Genomic DNA, 23,424 nt, shown 5'->3' with positions numbered 1-23,424 from the left:
CATTACTCTCCATGCTATGCAGCCCAACTTACATCTCATGTTGGCATCCCCTCCTGCTGATTTGACCTCCCTCGACACCACTCTTTTACTCTTTCCTTTCGTCTCTGATCTTGTGTCTAGCTCATTCACGTCTCCTCTAGACTGACCCAACCTGTTATTTCTCTCGTTCAGATTCAGAGAGAAGTTACTGGTTAAGTACTCGTTAGTTGAACCCTCTTCACTGATTGCATTCAGACCTCTCCCAGTCACTATGTCTGGGTCGTTGAGTAGATCTGCTCTCTCGGTTGACACGTTGGTTATCTGAGAGACGTTGTGGTCTAAACATCTGATAAATGTAATTTCCCAAAAAATCAAACCTACTCACTTCAAAATCAGCTTTGAAACAGCAAAAACAACAATTAAATGACTTTCAAAGTGGCGGTAGGATACGATGAAAATCAAAAATTTAGAGCACATGTAATTTTTTAGATTCTTCAGAAACATTTTTCAGCTCTCAAACTTTTTGGCACATAAACGGCAACTCGAACTACCGAATACTGCCATCATATTAGCAAATTATAGAACGTATAATATATTTCACTTATTAGATTTCTGAATCCATTATATAGCAACACCCATTGTATACCAACATCCATTATATAGCAACACCCATTGTATACCAACATCCATTATATAGCAACACCCATTATATACCAATATCCATTATATAGCAACACCCATTATTATATCTATTCGGCACGGCTTTTACACCCTACCTACGGACAGATATTCGGCCACTCCTGCGAATATCTCCAGCAAATTACAGAGTGCCTGTCTGTCCCCGTCCACCACAGCTTCTCCTGTAATGTGACTCAGGTCAATGTTGAGAATGTCTATAGCCAGAGAGTCTATCACACACTGCACATTGTGGACGTTGTCTTCTCTTGAATGGGGCATTTCTACTTTCTCTTCTAGCTTACAATGCAGAACATTCTCGAACACTAACACGAACATATCTGCAGTGAAATCGTCCAGTGATCTGAAAAAAAAAATGTTTTGTTGCTGCTGTTTACTTGAAGTATAGGTGAAGCTAAGAAACTGAATTGGATCATTTTCAGCGTATTTATGTCCTCTGAGTTCCCATGCATTTCTATCAACACTGGTGGACTAAACTCCTCAAGGTTTGACCAGCTGCGGCGAAATGGATGACATCTCCCTTCCCCACGGTGGGTCCAGCACGGAGCAGGACCGGGGGCTTATTTAAAAAAAATACATTTTCTCGAAAAGCAGTTGACTGCCTTTTCGAAAGTTTATCCCAAAATAGCAAACAACAACGGAACCAAAAAAGCGAATTATTTTTCACGCATTGAATTGAATTTTAAGATTGCTGAGAAATTTGAATCTCCGTAATTAGATATTCGACTCCGACTAAAAGCAAAAGATAGTAACCTGATCTTGAAGGCGATTCCGCATTTGGACAGGAGACTGTTGGCCACTTGCAGGAAGTCCACCAGCTCATTGTCCAGGGTCGAATTGTAAACTACCATTATTCTAAACTTACTCAAATCATTTCATCTGAAACAAGTAAAATCTCAATTGTCTTAGTCTGTAAAAACTGAAAATAAAACCATGTAGTAAAACTTTGTAAAGAATTAAATCAGAAAGCGATACCCATTACTGTAAAAAAATAATGCAACGGCTAAGCAGTGAACTTTTTACCTAGTTATGAATTTGCCCTTTGGCAAAATCCGGGAAATAGTCGAAGTCCTCCTAGGTATATTTGATTCTTTAGCCTAAATTTAGCAAAAAAATATCCCCGAGTGCAACCAAGTTAAAATTTACTATAACAGGGCAATCGTTTTACAGAAACAACGGGCAATGGAGCGACATCAACTAGTCCAATAAGTCAATTTCACATTTTTGGGGAAAACTAAGAAACTTGCTTGGGGAAAAATGGAGGAGACATTTTTTGTCTGGACACTTTTATGCTTTACTTTTTTGCCAGTATATGGAGTATTTTTTTTAAAAAAGAGTTTCAAAAGGAATCAAAATTCAACCGGCAAAATAGATAAGTATCCGTAACAACTTTGAAATCTTTCCTTATAAAACCAGACTAAGTAAGTGAACCAAGAAGTCTATCAAAACAAGAAGTCTATTCGAAACAATAAATCTATCACATTTTTTCCTCTACTTTTTCTGGTCGTTAGTACAGCGCTGATTTCAATTTTCCAGAAAAAATAAAACAAAAAAATTTAAAACACGTTTTTCTCAATTTTGGTTGACTGTAGACAAAAATTGATAATGACAAAATTTGATCAGAGTTTCAGCAGAACTAATATGGTTTAATTTAATGCCAAATTCGGTCCAAAATTTAACCCCAAAACTACCATTTTCGGCGTTTTTTAGTCAATCAAAAACTACGCCAAAACTATTCTTTCAATTGCTGACAAAATTATATCAGAGTAAGCTTCTTACAAAACCCAACAAAATTTTGAAGAGTATAATCGTCTCAATTTGTATAATTAAATTTATTTGGAAAAAAAGTCAGTTTCACTATATAAAGTACCAATTTTTTTAATTTAAAAACAACTTTTAGACGTTTGCGCCAAGTTTTGAAGATTATAGCCTTGTAAATTTTTGTTGGGTTTTGTAAAAGGCTCACTCTGATATAATTTTTCAGCAACTGAAAGAATTGGTTTATTTTCTGATTGACGTAATTTTTCATTGACTAAAAAACGCCGCAAATAGTCATTTTTGGATTAAATGTTTGACCTGAATTTTGTAAAATAAATATTATTTCTGCAAAGTTTCTTAGCAAGTTTTGTCATCAAGATTTTTTCTTAAGTCAACCCAATTTGAAAAAGAAGCGTTTTAAATTTCAAATTTTATTCGTTTTTTTTTCGGATAATTTAAATCAGCACTGTAAAGCTTGACTTCATTTTAGTTAAAAAATGAATTGAACGTTAGAAGAAATCAAAAGCCAAACAGCTTAAAATCATATTTGAGCATGAACAGTTTTCTGAAAAAATTCGAAACATCCTCATGACCGTAAGTGACAAACACTTCGTCATGTAAGTGACAAACACTTCGTCATGTAAGTGACAAACACTTCGTTCTCTTATACTTAAAAAAGGACCCCTGAGTTGGTATCTGTCATCTCAACTGATCCATAGGATCCAAATGACAAGCAAACTCCGGCCACCAATCAAGCGTGAGAAAACTTCATTTAGAAATATAGATAAGAAATAAAGCGGGGTAATAATTTCCATATAGAAATAGAGCACAGATACAAAATACAGCACTTTAGTTGAGCACTAATTCAAGCAAGTTGGAAGGTGGAAAAATTTCGTGAGATAACAGTCGTTTGATTGTGTAACAAATTGTTACATCAGAGTGAAATTCCTTATTTCATCGTTCCCTCGCCGGAAACAAAATTACCACAATATCAAACCTTGTTTTAGCACAAGTCTTTTGAACTTTCTTAGAACGACAATCAATTGAACGATCTGTAATATGATAGCTCACTCAAACCCAATCGAGTTTTTGTAGGTATCTAGAATAGGGTACAAAAACACATTTATCATTTTGAAGCTTAAGAAGGTCTATAACTATGATTAACTTGGTTTGATAAAAAACATCCAGATGAGAAAAGGTTTCCAAGGGCAGTAGTATTGCGCAAGGAATTTTCAAAATTCAGATTCACTTTCAAATTGAAGTTCATATTAAAGCTCTATAAATTTCAAAGTGGAGCTTCAAAAGACAACATCAAACACAGATGCATAATGGAGCTTCGCGGCAATTGCTATTCAAAAACATGTGCCATGTGATAACGCACTAAACATATCACTTGCGATACAAAAATGCAAAAAATTATGACAACATTTTTTCAAATAGCTATTAAAAAAACTGCACTACCTTTCCTATTTTCAAAAAAATATATATATTTATAATAACCAGCTAATCTTTAAATAGTTTAAATCAAAATGTGATTTGACAAATAACACAGGAAACAAAATCAGTAAAAAAAACAGATTTTTTTTTCAAATTTGCAACCATGTAAATATTCATATCGGATAATTTTAGTCATAAGGGTCTATTTATTGCTTTCTTGTGAAAAAGAAAAAAATGGAAATAAAAAAAACACAGAGTCGAAGCGTAGCTTCGCACCACTTGTGATACATCACAAACACACCATTGCCACTTACGCGACAATTTTTTTTTAAACTATCGAAAACATATAACAAACTTTCATACCTTTGTTTTGAACAAGTTAAAGTCACCAAGTCGATATATCACAAGCCAAAACCTTTTGCGCGGATATGAGAGAAAAACAAAATAAAACGATAAAAGAACTATATACTGAAATTGGAGTTGGTTATATTTACAAAAGGCACTTCGTTCTCTTATACTTAAAAAAGGACCCCTGAGTTGGTATCGGTCATCTCAACTGATCCATAGGATCCAAATGCGAAGCAAACTCAGGCCACCAAAAAAGCGTGAGAAAACTTCATTTAGAAATATAGATATGAAACAAAGCGGGATAATAATTTCCATTTAGAAATAGAGCACAGAAACGAAATTAAGCACTTTAGTTGAGCATTAATTCACGCCAGTTAGAAGGGGGAAAATTTCGTGAAATAACAGTCGTTTGTTTGTGTAACAAATTGTTAAATCAGAGTGAAATATCGTTATTTCATCGTTTCCTCGCCGGAAACTGAATTACCACAAATTCAAACCTTGTTTTAGCACAAGTCTTTTGAACTTTGTTAGAACGACAATCAATTGAACGATCTGTAATATGATAGCTCACTCAAACCCAATCGAGTTTTTGTAGGTATCTAGAATAGGGTACAAAAAACACATTTATCTTTTTGAAGCTTAAGAATGTCTAAAACTATGATTAACTTGGTTTGATAAAATACATCCATATGAGAAAAGGTTTCCAAGGGCAGTAGTATTGCGCAAGGAATTTTCAAAACTCAGATTCACTTTCAAATTGAAGTTCATATTAAAGCTCTATAAATTTCAAAGTGGAGCTTCAAAAGACAACATCAAACACAGATGCATAATGGAGCTTTGCGGCAATTGCTATTCAAAAACATGTGCCATGTGATAACGCACTAAACACATCACTTGACAAATAACACAGGTAAAAAAAACCATTAAAATCATTGAATTATGTATACAATAGTTAGAGTTGCAGATAGAATTGACCAGTAAATACCAGTAGCTAAAAATCAATCAGGTCAAGTTCAATCACAGCAGAAGGGCGATCTATACCCGGTTGCCAAGGAGTACTTGAAATTGCATAGCGCATACGCTGGGCCATATTTTTTTCTAACTCTCAAAATGAGGAAAGGCCATCAGAAAACATAGAACACTTTCTTTTAAAACAAATTATAGAATTTTTGTTTTTTAATGTTATTGAACGTTTCCCAATTCGGACTGCAGTGAAACAATCAGCGAAAGTTGCTTTTTATCAATTTTGTGGTAAAACCTGTATGTATAGTTTCCCAATAATGGGTCAAATCTCCTGATGGACTTTTAAAGAGACCGTAAGCAGTGTGAACCACTTCAAAAAAGTTATTCTGACTGAGAAGCTCTCAATCATGACGTACTACAAGATACTGTTTTTAGACATTTGGTTTTCAATCTTTATTGGAGTTACTTGAAAACAAAATCAAAAGAAACACAAATTTATTACACTTCGCTGATGATACACGTATTTTATTGAGGGGTTTTTAGAAAGCATTAGAATAATTGTATGAAAACAAACTTGTTTTCAATGTTAATAGAACATAACTTATTGGTTTTTGGGAAGAGAATAGTTTAAGAGAAGATTAATTATAAAGGAAAAATTTACACAAGAAAGCAAGCCAGGTAACCAGGAGTTTTGAAAACAAAAATTGGACATTTTCAGCAGAATTGAACGAATGTTCCACCAAGATTGCTAATGCGATTAAATCAAAACATTGCGTGCAACCTGTTAAACCAATAGAAACAAGAATTTTGATCTTCAAAGCAATAGTCGAAGACCGCCTAGGTATATTTGAATCTTTAGCCTAAATATAGCAAAAAATATCCCCGAGTGCAACCTAGTTAAAATTTACTATAACAGGGCAATCGTTTTACAGAAACAACGGGCAATGGAGCGACATCAACTAGTCCAATAAGTCAATTTCACATTTTTGGGGAAACTAAGAAACTTGCTCGGGGAAAATAAGGGAGAAACTTTTTGTCTGGACATTTTTATGCTAACTTTTTTGCCAGTATATGGAGTATTTTTTTAAAAAGGAGTTTCAAAAGGAATCAAAATTCAACCGGCAAAATAGATAAGTATCCGTAACAACTTTGAAATCTTTCATTATAAAACCAGACTAAGTAAGTGAAACAAGAAATCTATCAAAACAAGAAGTCTATTCGAAACAAGAAATCTATCACAGTTTTTCCTCTGCTTTTTCTGGTCGTTAGTACAGCGCTGATTTCAATTTTCCAGAAAAAATAAAACAAAAAAAATTTAAAACACGTTTTTCTCAATTTTGGTTGACTGTAGACAAAAATTGATAATGACAAAATTTGATCAGAGTTTCAGCAGAACTAATATGGTTTAATTTAATGCCAAATTCGGTCCAAAATTTAACCCCAAAACTACCATTTTCGGCGTTTTTTAGTCAATCAAAAACTACGCCAAAACTATTCTTTCAATTGCTGACAAAATTATATCAGAGTAAGCTTCTTACAAAACCCAACAAAATTTTGAAGAGTATAATTGTCTCAATTTGTATAATTAAATTTATTTGGAAAAAAAGTCAGTTTCACTATATAAAGTACCTATTTTTTTAATTTAAAAACAACTTTTAGACGTTTGCGCCAAGTTTTGAAGATTATAGCCTTGTAAATTTTTGTTGGGTTTTGTAAAAGGCTCACTCTGATATAATTTTACAGCAACTGAAAGAATCGTTTTTTTTCTGATTGACGTAATTTTTCATTGACTAAAATACGCCGCAAATAGTCATTTTTGGATTAAATTTTTGACCCGAATTTTGTAAAATAAATATTATTTCTGCAAAGTTTCTTAGCAAATTTTGTCATCATGATTTTTTTCTTAAGTCAACCCAATTTGAAAAAGAAGCGTTTTAAATTTCAAGTTTTATTCGGATAATTTAAATCAGCACAGTTAAACTTGACTTCATTTTAGTTTAAAAATGAATTGAACGTTAGAAGAAATCAAAAGCCAAACAGCTTAATATCATACTTGAGCATGAACAGTTTTCTGAAAAAAATTCGAAACATCCTCATGGCCGTAAGTGACATACACTTCGTCATGTAAGTGACAAACACTTCGTTCTCTTATACTTAAAAAAGGACCCCTGAGTTGGTATCTGTCATCACAACTGATCCATAGGATCCAAATGCCAAGCAAACTCCGGCCACCAATCAAGCGTGAGAAAACTTCATTTAGAAATATAGATAAGAAATAAAGCGGGATAAAAATTTCCATTTAGAAATAGAGCACAGATACAAAATTAAGCACTTTATTTGAGCACTAATTCAAGCAAGTTGGAAGGGGGGGAAATTTCGTGAGATAACAGTCGTTTGATTGTGTAACAAATTGTTACATCAGAGTGAAATTCCTTATTTCATTGTTCCCTCGCTGGAAACTAAATTACCACAAATTCAAACCTTGTTTTAGCACAAGTCTTTTGAACTTTCTTAGAACGACAATCAATTGAACGATCTGTAATATGATAGCTCACTCAAACCCAATCGAGTTTTTGTAGGTATCTAGAATAGGGTACAAAAAACACATTTATCATTTTGAAGCTTAAGAATGTCTAAAACTATGATTAACTTAGTTTGATAAAATACATCCAAATGAGAAAATGTTTCCAAGGGCAGTAGTATTGCGCAAGGAATTTTCAAAATTCAGATTCACTTTCAAATTGAAATTCATATTAAAGCTCTACAAATTTCAAAGTGGAGCTTCAAAAGACAACATAAAACAGATGCATAATGGAGCTTCGCGGCAATTGCTATTCAAAAACATGTGCCATGTGATAACACACTAAACACATCACTTGCGATACAAAAATGCGAAAAATTATAATAACATTTTTTCAAATAGCTATTAAAAAAACTGCAGTATATTTCCTATTTTTAAAAAATATATGTATTTATAATAACCAGCTAATCTTTAACATAGTTTAAATCAAAAACTGTTTTGACAAATAACACAGGAAACAAAATCGTTTAAAAAAAACTGATTTTTTTTTTCAAATTTGCAAACATGTAAATACTCATATCGGATAATTTTAGTCATAAGGGTCTATTTATTGCTTTCTTGTGAAAAAGAAAAAAATGGAAATTAAAAAAAAACAGAGTCGAAGCGCAGCTTCGCACCACTTGTGATACAGCACAAACACAACATTGCAACTTACGCGACAATTTTTTTTCAACTATCGAAAACATAAAACAAACTTTCATACCTTTGTTTTGAAAAAGTTAGTCACCAAGTCGATATATCACAAGCCAAAACATTTTGCGCGGATATGAGAGAAAAACTAAATAAAACGAAAAAAGAACTATATACTGAAATTGGAGTTGGTTATATTTACAAGTGGCACTTCGTTCACTTATACTTAAAAAAGGACCCCTGAGTTGGTATCGGTCATCTCAACTGATTCATAGGATCCAAATGCGAAGCAAACTCAGGCCACCAAAAAAGCGTGAAAAAACTTCATTTAGAAATATAGATAAGAAACAAAGCGGGATAATAATTTCCATTTAGAAATAGAGCACAGAAACGAAATTAAGCACTTAAGTTGAGCACTAACTCACGCCAGTTAGAAGGGGGGAAATTTCGTGAAATAACAGTCGTTTGTTTGTGTAACAAATTGTTAAATCAGAGTGAAATATCGTTATTTCATCGTTTCCTCGCCGGAAACTGAATTACCACAAATTCAAACCTTGTTTTAGCACAAGTCTTTCGAACTTTGTTAGAACGACAATCAATTAAAAGATCTGTAATATGATAGCTCACTCAAACCTAATCAAGTTTTTGTAAGTATCTAGAATAGGGAACAAAAACACATTTATCATTTTGAAGCTTAAGAATGTCTATAACTATGATTAACTTGGTTCGATAAAATACATCTAAATGAGAAAAAGTTTCCAAGGGCAGTAGTATTGCGCAAGGAATTTTCAAAATTCAGATTCACTTTCAAACTGAAGTTCATATTAAAGCTCTATAAATTTCAAAGTGGAGCTTCAAAAGACAACATCAAACACAGATGCAAAATGGAGCTTTGCGGCAATTGCTATTCAAAAACATGTGCCATGTGATAACGCACTAAACACATCACTTGACAAATAACACAGGTAAAAAAAAACCATTAAAATCATTGAATTATGTATACAATAGTTAGAGTTGCAGATAGAATTGACCAGTAAATACCAGTAGCTAAAAATCAATCAAGTCAAGTTCAATCACAGCAGAAGGGCGATCTATACCCGGTTGCCAAGGAGTACTTGAAATTGCATAGCGCATACGCTGGGCCATATTTTTTTCCAACTCTCAAAATGAGGAAAGGCCATCAGAAAACATAGAACACTTTCTTTTAAAACAAATTATAGAATTTTTGTTTTTTAATGTTATTGAACGTTTCCCAATTCGGACTGCAGTGAAACAATCAGCGAAAGTTGCTTTTTATCAATTTTGTGGTAAAACCTGTATGTATAGTTTCCCAATAATGGGTCAAATCTCCTGATGGACTTTTAAAGAGACCGTAAGCAGTGTGAACCACTTCAAAAAAGTTATTCTGACTGAGAAGCTCTCAATCATGACGTACTACAAGATACTGTTTTTAGACATTTGGTTTTCATTCTTTATTGGAGTTACTTGAAAACAAAATCAAAAGAAACACAAATTTATTACACTTCGCTGATGATACACGTATTCTATTGAGGGGTTTTTAGAAAGCATTAGAATAATTGTATGAAAACAAACTTGTTTTCAATGTTAATAGAACATAACTTATTGGTTTTTGGGAAGAGAATAGTTTAAGAGAAGATTAATTATAAAGGAAAAATTTACACAAGAAAGCAAGCCAGGTAACCAGGAGTTTTGAAAACAAAAATTGGACATTTTCAGCAGAATTGAACGAATGTTCCACCAAGATTGCTAATGCGATTAAATCAAAACATTGCGTGCGACCTGTTGTACCAATAGAAACAAGAATTTTGATCTTTCAAGCAATAGTTTTGTCTCATTTATCTTATTTCAAAATTTACCATGTCCCAAATTAACAGACATATTAAGTGAGGAAAAAAATGCGCTATCTTTGCAGAAAAGATGATCATGCACGAGATCTAGTTTTGTCTCACATATCTTATTTCAAAATTTACCATGTCCCAAATTAACAGACATATTAAGTGAGGAAAAAAATGCGCTATCTTTGCAGAAAAGATGATCATGCACGAGATCTAGTTTTGTCTTACATATCTTATTTCAAAATTTACCATGTCCCAAATTAACAGACATATTAAGTGAGGAAAAAAATGCGCTATCTTTGCAGAAAAGATGATCATGCACGAGATCTAGTTTTGTCTCACATATCTTATTTCAAAATTTACCATGTCCCAAATTAACAGACATATTAAGTGAGGAAAAAAATGCGCTATCTTTGCAGAAAATATGATCATGCACGAGATCTAGTTGTGTCTTACATATCTTATTTCAAAATTTACCATGTCCCAAATTAACAGACATATTAAGTGAGGAAAAAAATGCGCTATCTTTGCAGAAAAGATGATCATGCACGAGATCTAGTTTTGTCTCACATATCTTATTTCAAAATTTACCATGTCCCAAATTAACAGACATATTAAGTGAGGAAAAAAATGTGCTATCTTTGCAGAAAAGATGATCATGCACGAGATCTTCTCAAGTACAAAATTTTGCCAGTCGAACTACTCATTACCCAACATAACCTTCCCTGAATGTTCGATGAGGCAGAAAACATCAAGATAAGCGAAATTTGCAAGACGTATATCTCTTACAGAGTAACTGCAAAATTAACGACAACACAAAACAAATAAAACAATAGATTCTTTAACATAGCCTTTTGAGTGTTGAAAAAGTCAAATGAACGCAGGGAAACAAAAAAAACATCTGATTCGTTCTCCAAAAAAAACTTCAACTTGCAAATTTTAAAGAGAAAATATCTACTCTTTAAATTCTTTGGAATTCACGAAAAACTTATGTTCGTCCCTTTTACGATAAGATTCACCCAATTTGAAAAAATCTGAACAGGAAAAACGTTCATTTCATTGGCTTAATCTGAATATTAAATTCAATTTTCAAAATTAGAAGTCGATCACGTTATTTGTTACATTTAAATTTTTGTAGTTCGATAGCGGAGTTTACGTTGAAGGAAATGAAGTAAACTCAATAAAATATCTAACCACGAAAAATCAAAATTGAGCGTAAATAAATTTTAAATCTTCAAGAACTAAATAAGAGAGTACGCATTTAAAACCCAAAAGTGAGAAACTTTGAATCTGAACACAAATTTAAACTTAACTTAAGAAGTTATTCACAGGAAGTTATTCACCTTAAAGCTCTTTGAATTTGTAGAACAATTTATTTTGGGCACTTTGTTGTTAAAGTTAACCCAATTTGAGAAAACTGGATCAATAGGTAAAACTTTTATTTAGCTGGGACATCTGATAATTAATTTCCATTTTCGAAATTAGAAATCGATCATGTTTTTCGTGACCTATACAATTTTGCTGTTCGATAGTGAAGTTTGCCTTCCTCCAACAATAAAATTATACTGAACTTAAAAAGAAATCACAATTCAAACCGCCAAAAATCCAAATTGAGCTTGAACAAATTTTGTGACTTTTTCCTGAAAAAAAAAACCTATATAACGTTCATTACTCTTAAAAAATTTCAGGAAAATGGTTTTTAACTTTTCATTTTTATTTCAGTTTTGAGCGAATAATTCAATTTCGAGCAAAACTTGGAGTTTTTTTGCACCATTTTGGAAATCATAAACATACAAAAACTGAAACTTTTTAAAAAATGTTTTTATTTTTTTGTTTTTCCTATCACTTTTCTGAAAAAAAGTTATGTCCAAGTTGCCTATATTACTTTGACTCTTGGAAATGCCTAAGCTATAGATTCACTTCAGATCCTTTCATCACACCGCGGAGAAAAAAAACGATTCTAATTTGAAAACGGTTCTAATTTTAGTTTTTGACGACTATGGCCGGCATATTCTGTGCTACTTGCACAATAACCGGCTGTCCTTGTTTTTATAGTTAATAGTAGTAATGACCTACTCCTTTATATAATTAAGTTGTAATCGTATACTTGCATGCCAGTGTAATTATTGATTTTAACTATCAAAATTTCATTTATTAGCAGCGTGTATGTTTAAAAAGTAGTTATCTTGAATTTGCAGGTTCGTAAAAGACTAGACATCCAAAATTAACAAATTATCAAAAAAATTGAATCGAAAAAATGTACTAATCGCAAAAGCATAAATGAGCACACGCCTAACAATAATTTCGAACTCCCAATCGCTAAAAATCCGACCTATCAGAATCGCGATTAATTATGCTTGAATAAGATGCCATAAGCTATCCTCTCGAAGCTTTCTTTGAAGTACCACCCCCCCCCCCCCCCCAAAATGGAAAATAATCTCAGATCAAGTTGAAATTTGAAATTTCTTTCCACTCCTCCGCCTCTAGTCGAAAGTTCGGAAAAACATGTTGCACAGCGAAAATAATTTCTACTGCATAAAGAAGCACACGACATCAGATGTCGGGAAGATGTGCTCCGGAATTTAACAACTCGTTGTGATTACGACGTTCATTTCACAAGAACTATACTTAACAATCTATTCAACACATTTACAATCTACATGTATCTTAGTTGCATGACTTAATATACAAGATGGATTGAATAAGTTACATGAAAGGTTTCATATTGGTGAATCTGTCAGTTGAATAGATTCCCTAATAGAATTGCGATACCGTCTTGTATACGACTCGGTACTTCCATGGGTCAGCGAAGTGTCCCTACTTCTGCGGGGAGTTTCATATATTGAGTTAACCAGGTCAACTTCTCCCTCAATTATCTTATTAACTTTCCCAATTCGTGTCAGCGCAAAAGACGCAGCTTCTAGACCAGCTTCATCTCGAGCCTTTTCTAGCTCCCTTTTCGGCTCGTAAAATGACTCCCTAGATAAAACCCAAGTACCCCATCGTATCCCAACACTTCTCTGACTCTTTAGATCTTGGTGAACTTGAACAGCCTCGGCTGGTGTTAAAGTGTACCATAAGGGGGTCTTTAAGCATTCATATCCTCCAATCGGCAAAGTTGCCAAAGAAAAGGGTCCTAGCTCATCGCCTATGGTTTTAAATACTTGGCAGTAACCAGTACAACCAACATGAAAATAGCTCTTCGTCGGTCCTTTCACAACCCATGAGCCCCATAGAGTATCATTAATATTACCTGATCTACCTGACCAGTTCTGCGCGGGTGTAAAATGTACGGTAATATTTTCAAAAGTATCACTATCCCACCAGTCAAGCTCAAGGACATTTGTACAACCCCATGTTTCTAGCGTCTTGGCGATACCCAAGCCACAATACCATCTAATATGACCATCTGGGTGATTTTTGAGCAAAGTCACGACTGTAGTCTGGCTTAAAAATTCTGCCCTGTCAGATGTTAAAATAACAAAATCTATATAATTGAGATTTTCGATTTTACAAGGAATTTTGCGAACTCGCTTAGGCCCACCACTACCACATTTGTCCTCAAGGGAAGGGTCTGTGAGAACTGTTACTCCATCAAATTGCACTAAAACACAGCTGTGTCCCAGCCAAACAACATTAACTTGCTCATCGCGCGGCATAACTAGATCTTTGGGTTTAAATATGGCAACTCCATGCACAGAGTCTAAAGTAGACGTTGACAGTGCGTTAGGATATTGAGGGTCCCTTGCGGGAGACCGGAACGTAAATGCACGAGAAAGAAAACTTGAAGAGCATCTTTGGTGAGCACGCTTTACTTTTTCAGACCAAGGGTTGAAAAATTCTCCATTGAAGTAACGATGACATACACTTTTTCTTTCCACGCTCATGTTGAAAGCTGTGTTGCATTACTTAACAATTTTGCTACCATTAACCCTAAAATAAACGAAGCACTTAATGATTACATTACAGCAAGTCAAGCTGGGAAAAATTTTTTGTTCCTCATTCTATTCCAATGTATCAGAAAGAAACTTAGAAACAAATAGGCGTGCTTCAAATTAAAAAATTCGTGAAAAATATGCTTCCCTCCTCTCGTCATGAATGAAAGATTGTAACATTCGCCCAAATACTACACAGTGACGGAGCGTAGAAAAAGTACCTATAGACGACTGGCCGACGTCAGTTACCTAAATTCTACTCGTTTTTCACCGTCTCGACCTAGCCAGTTGATTTTCTGGTCTGTCTAGGGCTAAGTAAAAAGTTACCATTTTTAGGCCATCAGTCAAACGACTTTTAATCAGCTTCCGTTTACATGCGAATACAACTACATAGCTGATATCCTCAGACTACATGATTGCTATTAAAAACACGACACGGCTCGAACATCCTACTTTACTATGTTTTTGGTGACAGTTCTATATAAAATCCATTGGAGATGGATTGACCCTTTCCTCTTTCTAGCTACTCATATTCTAAAATAACAAATAATACCGGTGTTAACTCAAATGTTCAGGACATCAGAGTAGCTTAAAAGTCAATTTATTACAGTCCTTCACCATATAATGTCTCTGAGGGGCCGAGCCTCCGATTCCGTGCTTTTTCAGTTGTTATTACTCCCAATTTTTGGCACGGGAGGGTACTGCTCCTTCCTTCTTCCCCACTGAAGCCTCCTTTTTGGCTATTTACTTCCGTCATTTACTTCGTCACAATAAGAGGCTTCGTTTTTTATTTCGTTCTCGTTCGACTGATTCTCACTAAATCGGTTGTTGTGTTTTTCGTCACTTTTCAGTCAAAATGGCCATTTTTCGCATTTCTCAGAAATAGACTGTCTGCAATCGAGTTTTCGAAAATTGAAAAATTCCAGAAAATTCTAGCCTCCTTCTCAACCATACACGATCACTAAGGCCTCTAACGTCTGCCTCATCCTGCAACGGAAGGTTCCGCGAAGCCAATCCGGGGGAATGGCACAGATTTATAACAAAAATTAACAACAAACCATTTTTAGTTAGATCTAATTAGTAAAATTGGATTTTAAAAACTTGTTCCGGTGAGGCAGCATTCGCTGAAATATCTGAGATCAAGTAGAACTTTTAATAACTCAAAAGTGCCTTATTATCTGGCATTTCATTCTGCACAAAAACTCAATTAGTAGCACTAAAATAGTATGCACCCATGTATTATTTTTATTATTAATATTATGATAAAAATTAGTGTTTAAGCACCTTTTACACAGAGTGCACAAAAGGGCAGTATAATTTAATAGGAAGAAACGACTCATTAAATAAATAAGTTTTCAAGTTCTTTCTGAAACTGGAATGCAAAGAAATGTTTTTCAGAACAGCAGGAAGCTTTTTCCAGAGTTTTGGCCCAACTATTCTCAGCGATCTTTCACCATTCTTCTAGGGTGGTCTGGGGATATAGAAGTCTGTACAATGGTAACTACGCGAAGTTGACAAGGTTGCAGGAACAAACAGATCAAGTATTTAAGAGAAACGAAGCCCTGATGATAGACAACCTTGTGCATTAGAATCAAGATTTTGAACTTTAGTCTGCACCAAACAGGCAACCAGTGGAGCTCTTTTATAACACGAGTAAAATGTGATTGACGTGATAAATGGCACAGAACTCGGGCGGCGCGGTTCTGGAGGCGCTGTAGTTTCTAAAGAAGAAAACCAGGAAGGTAAAAATAGATTGAGTTGCAAAAATCAAGTCGTGAAAGTACCAGTGCACGTACAAGGGCATGACAGCAGTTAAATGATAAGTAATTTCGAATTAAGTAGATGCGCCTAAGCTGCTAACAACAAAAAGAGCAAACACTGTTAACTTGCTTTTCATATGTCAAGTTATCATCAAGTATAAAAACAAAACTTTTGATATGAGTTGATAGAGAAAGCCCATTGCCTTGAATTAAAACATTTCCCGGCATACTGTGGATGGAATTACCACGTTAAACAAACATAAGTTCAGTCTTGTCATCATTCTGTTTCAAGTTAACGGAAAAGGACCACGTTGAGACCTTAGAAATAATGTCATCAACTTTCTCAATCCATGAATCTTAGAATTGTCAATAATAATAATATAATAACATAGGATTTAGGAATATAATCCAAGGGCATAAAACCCAGTCATTGCATTGTTCAAAGTTTAGTTTTCAGTTATAAATGTAAGTTCCTTCAGGTCTCTACAGTTGTTGCATTCGCATAAAATGCGCCAAGTGCATGTGTCTGATTCGTTGTAGCGAGTTTTGAAAAACTTTGCGTACATTCCTAGAAGTCTGTTTTTGCATTCTGGGTCAAACATTATGTCACATTTGAAGTATTTGTTGTACAGATTAGCAAGACGACATGCCCGAAACCAGAACACCGACTCGCACTTCTTCTCAGACGCATTTGTTTGCAGACGAAATTTCGTGTCATTTGAGCTCTTCGGTTTCCAACGTCAGTGATGCTTACATGGCTTCTCCAGTCGATGTCAACTTTTTCAGCTAGTATTTTTGCAACTAGCAGTCCAACATGAAGCTCTTGGTATAAAGACAAAGGAAGGATGTTAAGTTTCACGAGTTTGTCTTTATAGGAGATATGGCTATTGCTTGTCATGAAAATCCACGAGATCGCTCTCCGCTGCACACTTTCTATGATTCCTAAGTCACCTTTTGATGGTTTTCAGATAGCTGAAACGTAGCACAGAAATGGCACAACGTAACATATATTTGCGTTTTTTCTGGTTGCAAAATTCGCCTTTGAGAGATTCCTTTTGAGTACGAAGAGAGCGTTTAAGACTTTTTCAGCCCTCTTTTTTGCGTGTTGCGTCCAAGAGAGCGTGTCGGTTATCAGGATGCCCAGATCTTTCATTACTTCAGTGGTTTCGAAGCTGTAATTGGGGAGTGCAATTGTAGCTGATCCTTTGATACAGAGGACTTTGCTTTTCGTCAGGTTCATTGACATGCAGTTTTCCTCGCACCACCTCCTAAGTCTCCTAACATCTATGTTGAGAGTTAAAGGGTTGTCTCCAACAATTTTGTAGTCGTCTGCATAACCAAATGTTGCGGACATGAAACAGGACGGTAGATCATTTATGAAGACTAGGAAGAGAAGCGGCCCGAGTATAGAGTCCTGGGGAACGCCGCTGAAGACTTCCAGCTCTCCGGAAATTGTGTCATTCAGCCTCACTGTTTGCTTCCGGTTCGAGAGGTAGCTGTGTATCAGAGATGAACAATTTCCTCCAATTCCAGAAGTCGATAATTTCTCCATGAGAATTCCGTGCGAGACTTTGTCAAAAGCCTTTTGAAAGTCCAAGTAGAAGGTGTTCAGGTAGTTGCAGTTTGGCAAATCTAGGCAGCTAAATATCTCGTGTAGATACTCTATTGGGTTTGTTATCGTCGATCGTTTCGGTCTAAAACCGTGTTGGTCTGGTGTTAGGGTTGGGTTGACAATTGGGGCCAGTTTCTCAAATATTAGTTTCTCAAGCAGTTTTGACACTGCTGAGAGCAGGCTGATCGGCCTGTAATTTGATACGTCTTGTTTATCCCCGTTTTTGAAAATATGGTGCGATTTCGCTGATCTTCCATTTTGTTAGATATATCGCTTTATTTGCAATGAAGTTGCACAGTAAGTGAAGTGATTTTGGTAGTGACTTTGAGAGGTTTTCCAGAAGTATTAACAATCATGTCTGGTCCATTTGCCTTATTTACGTGCAGCTCGTTCAGGGCATCTTCTATTTCATCGATAGTGAAATTGATACTGTTCAGAAGAACGTAATCTTGTCGTTCTGCTTTCCCAACGTTGGCGTTTCGTGTGAAAACTGATTGAAAATATATGTTAAACAATTCAGCTTTTTGAGCGTCTGTATTGGCTATTTTTTGATCTAGGAAGATCTCTGAAGGGATCATGCGAGACTTGGTGATCGATTCCAGATATCGTTGTATTTCGCTGAATTTCCCATTCTCAAAAAGCATTTTTTCGTGGAGATACTGGGGTAGGTTTTCGCTTATTTTTAAGTTGGAGTGTATTTAATTTCTTTATATGGTTGGAGGAGTTGCTTCCCACCCAAGGAGCTAGTTCAGACCTGTGTTTTGTAGTGATAGGTAGAAGGTCCTGTAGTATTTCGTATAACCACTCGTACCAATGATCGAGCATCAGTTCAACGTTGCTCAAGCAAAATGGTTGGAAGGGGTGTTGACAAATGAAGGGGTGTTGACGGGTGTACCTTAGCGCTGCTGGATGCCTGGTTGATGATCTTCCAATTAAACTCCGACTTACCACTATCATTAGCACACTGCCTTATATGCTGTCCATATGATGTATTCTCCTATCGGTGATCTCCAATCCTTTTGATGAGATGTCGGAAAGTTTGGCGAGCATAGATGGATATGCACTAGAAACTTAAAGCAAGTCTATACACCACTTTTGATTTCAGTTCACTAGACAAGGAGGATTTTAAAGAGGGCATAAACGCTTTTATTTTCCTCGTGAAGATTATCTGCGCATTGGTGATATCGCGCATTTTTTTGCTAATGTGTGAAAGTGGTTCCCCCGATATTGAACCATCAAGATGGGTAGTGAGTCGCTGCTATAATCAAAGGGCTTCCTTTTCTCAGCCATCTTTTTGTTTTTGCCCTCCCCCCGATGATCTTTTCAAGGGCTTGCGATGCAACCGGCGACGACCAACTTTCCGGATATTGGTTAACCAACCATTTTTACGTTTGATTTCCGTAGCTTTATAATAACCTTCCCATGTAGACGTACTACGAAAGACCCGGTGAACAGTTCCTTCAATCACATTTCTCTTGTACGCAAGGGGGCGCAAGTTCTAAAATTTAGTATGGTACCTGTATCTGTTGGTTTTTGATACCATCCACAGTTAATTTTCCTGTTCTTGTCAATACTATTTTGTAAATCCAAAAAAGCCGATGCGTTTGGTGTCTCTATTGTGATTTGTAAATTTGGATGTAGTAAGTTTGCTGTCCGTAGCACCTCCTCGGGATCACTCTTCACTGTGCTCACTCTATCGTCAACTGGGAAAAACAGGAAAAAACGTTTGCAGCACGAACATTTTTTCTCCCTTATCGCGATGCATTTTCTACAGTACTAGACGGTTTCATTGATATTTCGATACTCATCATTTGATCTATCACCGCATTTTACGTGATTTCAGTTCAAACATCCTTAACCTTCCACACCTGTACGTGACCTTCTGATTGCACTCGGGACATTTTAAATTATGAGCTTTTTCGGGCATAAATTTTTTGGGATTTAAGCTCGATATGGCAATTTTGTACTGCTTCAGCCAAGTATGTGCAATAATAACGGCAAGAGATGCCCCGATTGCCAAACTATCTTCCTGAATGTACAATGTTTCGTTGCACTTGAAATTGACTTGACTCACTGCCATGTTCAACAGTCTCTTCGTGGTTTTCCTAGTCATTGATGGTGGTTTCTCTTGCTCATACAATTTTCTTAGAGCTATGTCTATTGCTTCATTGAGTGAAACATTTGTATACAAATTCTTCACATCCAGAGATATCACATTTTAATGGGCTCAAGAATAAGGCCCTCTAAGATTTCTCTCGCTTCTAGTGAGTTGGTTTCGATGTTTGCGCCCTCAGCTTAGTTTAAAAGTTTTGCAAGAACTTTGTTCAGGTTATTATAAGTGGTATCAGGCAATGAGAGGACCGGTCTCAATGGGGTGTTCTCTCTATGCACCTTCGCCAACCCGTTGGCCTGGCGGGATACCCACCAGTAGATATCATCCTTGTTTAAAGATTCTTACTTGTTTCGTCTTTTTTCCTCATAGCCAACAGTTCCTTGTTGATATTTTTGTTGATATTTTTTTCTATCTTCATAACAATCGAGTCACTTTTTCATCTGCTTACGCTGAATTGATTTGATTCTAACAAATCAGATAACTTGTTCTGGTATGTATCCTTCCTCATTAAACAAAAACCAACACCCTTGTCAAACGGTACCGCAACTAATCCATTACCCTTCAGATACTTTCGGACGTTCTCAACGCCCTTGTCAGATGGTGTTTTTTTCTCCCTTTGAGCATAAGCTTTTGCCACTGCTTCGATGTCAAAAAGGGCCTCCCCAGGGACTTTATGATTTCTGAGATCAGAAAGAAAGATGTCAATTTCGGCGAGAAAGTGTATCTCATTAAATTTATCACTGACAGTACGGTGTGAGGAGGTCACTTCATCGATGCGAACACACTGTGTTTTGTTTTTCAATTATGAATGAAGCCAAACTTTAGCAAGGCCAGTATGCCAACTTTTCTCTCAAGAACTTCCAAGAGAATATCATGGTCAATGGTGTCGAAAGCTGATGAGAGGTCATGGGTAAAAATAATACAACGTTTTTTTCTATGAATAAAATTGAGTAAGTCTGACGAAACTTTCACTAAGGCCGTTTCAGTGGAGTGGAAAGCACGGTAGGCAGATTGATTGGGATCTAAAAATCTGTTAGTTGACAAATAGCTGTAAAATTGATTAAAAATCAGTTTTTCTAAAAACTTTGAGAAGAAAGTAAGATTTGTGAGCGGACGATATGACGCGAAAGTCAGAACTCAAGTTAAATTTCTTGAGGTGAGGGAGAACAATTCCATTTTTAAGGAAGGGCAGAAATATGCAAGAGTCAATGGATAGATTACTCAAGAAAGTAACAATTGGAATCCAGCATCTGCTATAAAATTTCAAAGCTTTAGTGGGAATTTGGTCACCAGAAAAAGTTGCATTAGAAAGATTTAACGATGCTTTCTTCATTTCATCAACCGTAACATTTTTGAAATTTGACAAATTAATTTTAGGTGAAGGATTACTAAGCATTGTGACAGAAGTCGATTGTTTCAAATCACGGATTTTTATCTATTTTTTCGATCAAGAAATCATCGAACTTTTTCGCTTAACCAAAATCAGAATAACCAGAAGGCACTTTTCGTTCAAGCTGAGCCATTTGTTGGATAAAATGAACAATTTTGAATCCAACGGGTCATCTAGTAACGTCTGGTAAAACTTTTCACGTTTCTTATAATGTAGAACATTGTAGGAATGTGAGGCCTCCATAAAATTATTTGTCAGTGACTAATTTTGATTGCCTGTAAACTCTCTCAAACTTGAGTTGGAGTCGCTTGAAGGTTCTCAATTCATCATCGAAGTAGGCACAACCATGAGGAACGAGATCTAGAGTTTTATTGGGAACAAACTTTTCGAGTGCTTTTTCGAACACATCATTCATTCCTTCAAAGCCACTATCAACGCTTTCAATTTCGAGTTATGAATAGTTTGAGAACAGGAACTCTTCAAACTCATATGCATTAATAGATGCCCACTTGCGAAAATTATGAGTCTTTCTAGAACACTTCCGATAGGAACAAGGAACATGGAACATTGAAGGATATAGCAGAATGATCTGAAGGTATAGAATGATCAGGTAGAAAAGCAACCAATTTCAGCGTTTGATTCGATAAAACTAGATCAAGTGTATGCCCACTTTTGTGTGTCCGGAAGTTAACATGTTTTTTCAACTCAAACTCGTCAATGAAATACTGAAACTGGACAAATTTGTTGCAACTGGTATCGTCAGCATGAATGTTGAAATCTCCAAGAAGTACAAATTTTTGGTACGATAGATGAAGGAAGCTCAGAAAGAGATTCTGTGAATGTTTCCAAGAATAAACTAAAATCAGCAGCAGGGGGTCGATAAACAACACGTCATCCAACTTTACAACCAGTCACAGTGGTTGAAAACATATTACTTTCCATGCGTAAAGCATCACTAGACTGTATGATATGAATACGGAATGTGGTAAGCTTAATTAATCATAGGCCACCGCCACGTGTAACCTACCTTGGAAAACAGAAGTATGAATAACCAGGTGGACAACATTGAACGCGTAAATAGTCGTCAGTAGCATTTGAAACAACTCATGACTCTGTGATTATAGCAATGTCGATTTAATTACCAACAATATGACTGAGTTATTTCAGATTCATAACTCTTTTTCTCGTTCACGTTCACGAAGAAGTTAGTCTCTGAGTTTTTAGCCACTCCCTTTTGCTATACGAGCTTGCCATGAATGGCCAAAAGTCACAACTAGCGGCGGGACTTTGTCGCTTCTTCGTAATATTTTCCTCTCCTATGGAAATTAGCAATAGAATAATCCGGAATACCAAGTTTATCAAAAACTTCGTCAATTTTTTTTGTCTTTTGATGACCGAGTTCAAATTATGCCCATGGGCTCAGTAATCCCGAGGATTAGAACGTTGCGGTCCACAGTACTTGTAGTTGCAGCTTGAACAGTTGTGGTGACAGGTGCATTTAATGCTTCAGTGTCTCCAGACTGGGAGTTCTCAGTAACAGTGATCTCATTTCTCTGAGTAATTATCTTCTTTATATCTGAGAGTTCATCTTTGATTGATCCCAAATGGAAAGCAAACAGAGAAAATCCCCCCAACTGCGAAATCGTTTCACGAAGTCAGCATTTCAAACTCCCCTTGCCCTGACCACTGATAAGCTTGTTCAACTTTTCTTCATCATCACAATATTTCAAATCAGAAATAGTTGGGTAGAGCCCTTTTCTTTGAAAGAGGTTGCCACTTTTACCCCCGTCCTCATCAGTCATTTTCTGAAACTATTTAATAAGTTTATCACAACAATTAAAACATGTTTTATGTAGCCCACGAAAAAAAACTGCATGTTGCGTGCTTGCCAAAACTGAAACGCTGCTCGTAGCGAACCCACCAACAGGTAGCTTGAATGAAGTAAAAATAGCACTGAGCACGTCAGAAACGTAAATTTGAAGGGTCGGAATTTTCTTGAATGAAATTTGTCAAAAAATCGAATACCCCCATAACATTTCTGAGATATACAAAAACCGCCATTTTTGAACGAGAAAGATTGACTCGTAAGTAACAGCCAAATAGGAGACGAAAAACAGTACAAGCACAGAGAGAAATTGGATTGAGAAGGAAGCTTCCGGGCGTGACAAATTAACTTCTTACGAACTTTTAAAGTAACATGGCTATCTTATAAAATATCGGACGAAGAGCTATTTTAATTGATTACTACTGCTTTTGATCCGATTGTGAATCAAAAACTAGTCAAACATCGCACGATGGAACAACTATATGCGTTAGTTCAAATTTTGAGTCAGAAAAAAACAGATTTGGGATAATACACAAATGGT

At 35.7% G+C, this 23,424-nt stretch overlaps 1 protein-coding gene across 1 annotated transcript in view; it reads right to left on the bottom strand.

Annotated features, from left to right (window-relative positions):
* LOC134851270 (uncharacterized) overlaps positions 1-22,895 on the bottom strand; it is a 34,593-nt gene extending 11,698 nt beyond the window's left edge. The window contains exons 1-4 of the mRNA XM_063867277.1: positions 22,872-22,895; positions 1,429-1,556; positions 756-1,018; positions 33-317 (exon numbers count right to left, since the gene is read on the bottom strand). Coding sequence (XP_063723347.1) covers positions 33-317; positions 756-1,018; positions 1,429-1,526 — 646 coding nt within the window. The 5' untranslated portion in view covers positions 1,527-1,556; positions 22,872-22,895. The remainder of the gene's footprint in view (positions 1-32; positions 318-755; positions 1,019-1,428; positions 1,557-22,871) is intronic.
* Positions 22,896-23,424: the final 529 nt, after the last annotated feature.

The sequence above is a fragment of the Symsagittifera roscoffensis genome, chromosome 7 (genome assembly GCF_963678635.1).
Source record: "Symsagittifera roscoffensis chromosome 7, txSymRosc1.1, whole genome shotgun sequence".
In the NCBI taxonomy this organism is placed as follows: domain Eukaryota; kingdom Metazoa; phylum Xenacoelomorpha; order Acoela; family Convolutidae; genus Symsagittifera; species Symsagittifera roscoffensis.
The sequence above is the reverse complement of the archived record's forward strand: the minus strand, read 5'-3'. Positions and strand labels throughout refer to the sequence as shown.